Source organism: Nelumbo nucifera, chromosome 3, assembly GCF_055504915.1.
Source record: "Nelumbo nucifera cultivar China Antique chromosome 3, China Antique-T2T, whole genome shotgun sequence".
NCBI classification, from domain to species: Eukaryota; Viridiplantae; Streptophyta; class Magnoliopsida; order Proteales; family Nelumbonaceae; genus Nelumbo; species Nelumbo nucifera.
The window spans coordinates 7,279,978-7,283,309 of NC_142651.1; the positions used below are offsets into that span (position 1 = coordinate 7,279,978).

Below are 3,332 nucleotides of genomic sequence, written 5' to 3' on the forward strand. Positions count from 1 at the left end.
GATATACCTTGTACGGATTTACATTTGCGCCTCATAGAATATTTCACCGTGCATGAGGAATATTTCCTGAAGTTGTCTGGGAGATATCTCAATACACGGTTGGGATGTGCTGTAAACGTTTTACGGATGCATTCTGTGAGGGGCAGATGTGATTTTCTCATAACTGAACTGACTTCTGACGAAACGGGATCTGCTCCTTATACGGGGCGCCTCACATGTACATCCACCGTGCATTAATAACATCTCCCGTGAATAATAATTTATAATTACGGAAGATATTTTCAATCCATGGTACGATGTGCGTTGAGGCGCGAGTGAGGCGCCCTGAGTAAAGAGCAGATCCGGTCTCACTGCTGACTTGCTGAGTAGAACTAAAACCCTGGAAAAACCCTATTTTTCGTCTGCATAGTTTCACTTCCAGCGTCCGGGACTGTCGCTAGCAACAATGCAGAGGGCAAGGGGAATACTAGCATCTCTCAGGCTGGTGAAGTCTCTGCGACCTTCCATAACTCGGCCTATTCACTTTCAGGTAACTAGGTACTCATACCTCTTTCCATGTTTCTCCCCCTCTCTGTCGACACCATCTTTTGTTTCTGCTTTTCTTTATGGTCACCAAAACCTATACTTCTCCTCAAAACCAAGCTCATTTGTGGAACTCATTCTGGCAAACGAGTGGTCTGAAGAGATAGAAAAGGAATTGGAAGGCTCTAATCTAACGCCAACCCACGAAACTGTTCTCTACATTTTAAAGAAACTTGACAAGGAGCCTGAGAAGGCCTGGTGTTTCTTTAATTGGGTTTCTGTTAGGTGTGGGTTTAAGCCCAGTGCTTCGATGTACAGCCTACTGCTTAGAATTTTCGGTCAAAAGGCATCGATGAAGGAATTCTGGCTCATCATCAAGAAAATGAGGGACGAGGGGTTCGATATTGACAAGGAGACATACCTAACGATTTTGGGAACATTTAACAAGGAGAAGATGGCAAGTGAGGCCGCTGCCCTGACCCAGTTATTTTCTCAGATTGTTCAAGAGAGTGCTACTGATTCCGTTGTGAAGCTTGTGCTTGAGATCGTCCTAGCGTCGGATTGGAGCGATGGGATTGAAAAGAAATTGGGGGAGCTGAAGCTCTCTTTGTCAGAGAACACCGTATTAAGGGTCTTGAAGGAACTTCGGGGGCAGCCTTTGAAAGCTTTGAAGTTTTTCGATTGGGCTGGGAAGCAGCAGGATTTGGACTATAAACATAACGCTGTGACTTATAATGCCATTATCAGGGTTCTTGGACGGGAAGAATCAATTGAGGAGTTCTGGAAAATGATTAAGGTATTGAGGACTGCTGGTCATGACGTAGATCTTGACTCGTATATAAAGCTCTCGAGACAGTTTCAAAAGAGCAAGATGATGAAGGATGCAGTGGAGCTCTATGAGCTCATGATGGACGGCCCATATAAACCCTCAATTCAAGATTGTAGTGTACTTTTAAGGCAAATCTCGTTGACTGCCAAACCAGATTTGGATTTGGTCTTTAGAGTTGTGAAAAAGTATGAGGCAACTGGCCATTCTCTGTCTAAGTCTGTTTATGATGGGATACATAGGTCTTTGACTAGTGTTGGTAGATTTGATGAAGCAGAAAGGATTTTGGAATCTATGAAAGTTGCAGGTTATGAACCTGATAATATCACTTATAGTCAAGTGGTATTTGGACTTTGTAAAGCTAGGAGGCTGGAGGAAGCCTGTAAGGTGCTGGATGAGATGGAAAAAAAGGGATGTGTCCCTGACCTTAAGACATGGACCATTTTAATTCAAGGACATTGCACAGCTGGTGAAGTTGATAAGGCTTTAGCTTGTTTTGCTAAGATGATAGGAAAAAGCTGTGATGCTGATGCTGATCTCTTGGAAATAATGGTAAATGGGATGTGTAGTAAGAAGAAGGTAGTTGGCGCATACACATTGGCGGTTGAGATGGTAGAAAAGGCTCGTTTGAGACCTTGGCAAGCCACATACAAGAATTTGATTCAAAGGCTACTAGGAGAAGGGAAACTTGAAGAAGCGTTGAACCTTCTTGTTTTAATGAAAAAACACAACTTTCCACCATTCCCAGAACCTTTTATTGACTATATATCAAAATTTGGGACAGTGGAAGATGCTAAAGAATTCTTGAAGGCACTGAGTATAAAGAAGTACCCATCTTCTTCAGCTTATCTTCATGTCTTCCGATCTTTCTTCAGGGAAGGGAGGCATTCAGAGGCTCAAGACTTGCTTTATATGTGTCCCCATCATATTCGAAACCATGCTGATATCCTGAATCTTTTTGGTTCTACAAAACGTTGCAGTGGTACTGCTTAGCTTCAAAGCAACTAGTGTGTCATTTCTGAACATTCTAGTTTCATTTTGAGATCAGAAGATTGAAATTTTGGTTTAAGATTCTTGGCTTAGAGAATTTTGTTGTATGAATGAACTCAAGTCAGTTACCATTTGGGGCAATTATAGTCTTTTGCCTACATTATATGTAAATGTCCTATTGTTTTCTTTGCCTTTTTTCTTTTTCCTTTTTCGTTGTACAAGTTTAATTGGAATTAGTATGAATTCAATCTGGTTGATTATGACATCATAGCTCATGGAGAAGTTTTGGGACTTAAGCACTGTAACCCTACAAACTGAACAAATACAAAATTATGTAGTGAAAATTTCCATATTAAACAATTCTTAGTGCTAGCACGATCAAGATTGTCTAAACATGATTTTGTATTTTATTTTGTTTTTTATTTATTTTTATAGAAGTAACAAATACACATTGTCTAGACATGGTTTTGTGTTGCTGGAATATTTGGATTTGATGGTTCAACTAACCACTTACTTGGGGGAGGGGAGGGGGGGGGGGATAGAAGATGGTTTAGCTAACCATATCCACAGAATGTGAATTGGTGATGTATTGGAATTACTATCAGAAAATCTTGTGCTTACTACTTGTACACATTTTGGAGTTTATATATTATTATTGTCTAGGGCCTGCTCAATTGTCACTATACTTGACAACCTAAAACTTGTACATATTTACTGTCTTCTAGAATGGTTCATCCACACTTGTAATCAGCCACTGAAAAATTGTGCTATGTTACAGTAGCAAGGGATTTTGCACCATTGCTCAGACAAACTGGTTTTCTTTATTCCCACTTAATGGTCCTCTCCAGAAACTATCTTTTTGATAATCATGAGGTTTCCCTTAAATGTAGTTGGTTAGACCGAGTCCCAACAAAAAGAAACCAATTTTAAGCTTTGGTCAAATGCTACAAGGATAAATGTCTGGAGACCAATTAATCCAGCCTTGTGTAGTTAG

The 3,332-nt window shown here is 40.2% G+C and overlaps 1 protein-coding gene across 1 annotated transcript; it reads left to right on the forward strand.

Annotated features, from left to right (window-relative positions):
• The first annotated feature begins 301 nt into the window (after positions 1-301).
• BIR6 (Pentatricopeptide repeat (PPR) superfamily protein) lies at positions 302-2,601 on the forward strand. The gene has a single exon (XM_010252747.3). The coding sequence runs from the start codon at positions 446-448 to the stop codon at positions 2,339-2,341; it is 1,896 nt and encodes a 631-aa protein (XP_010251049.1). The 5' UTR covers positions 302-445; the 3' UTR covers positions 2,342-2,601.
• Positions 2,602-3,332: the final 731 nt, after the last annotated feature.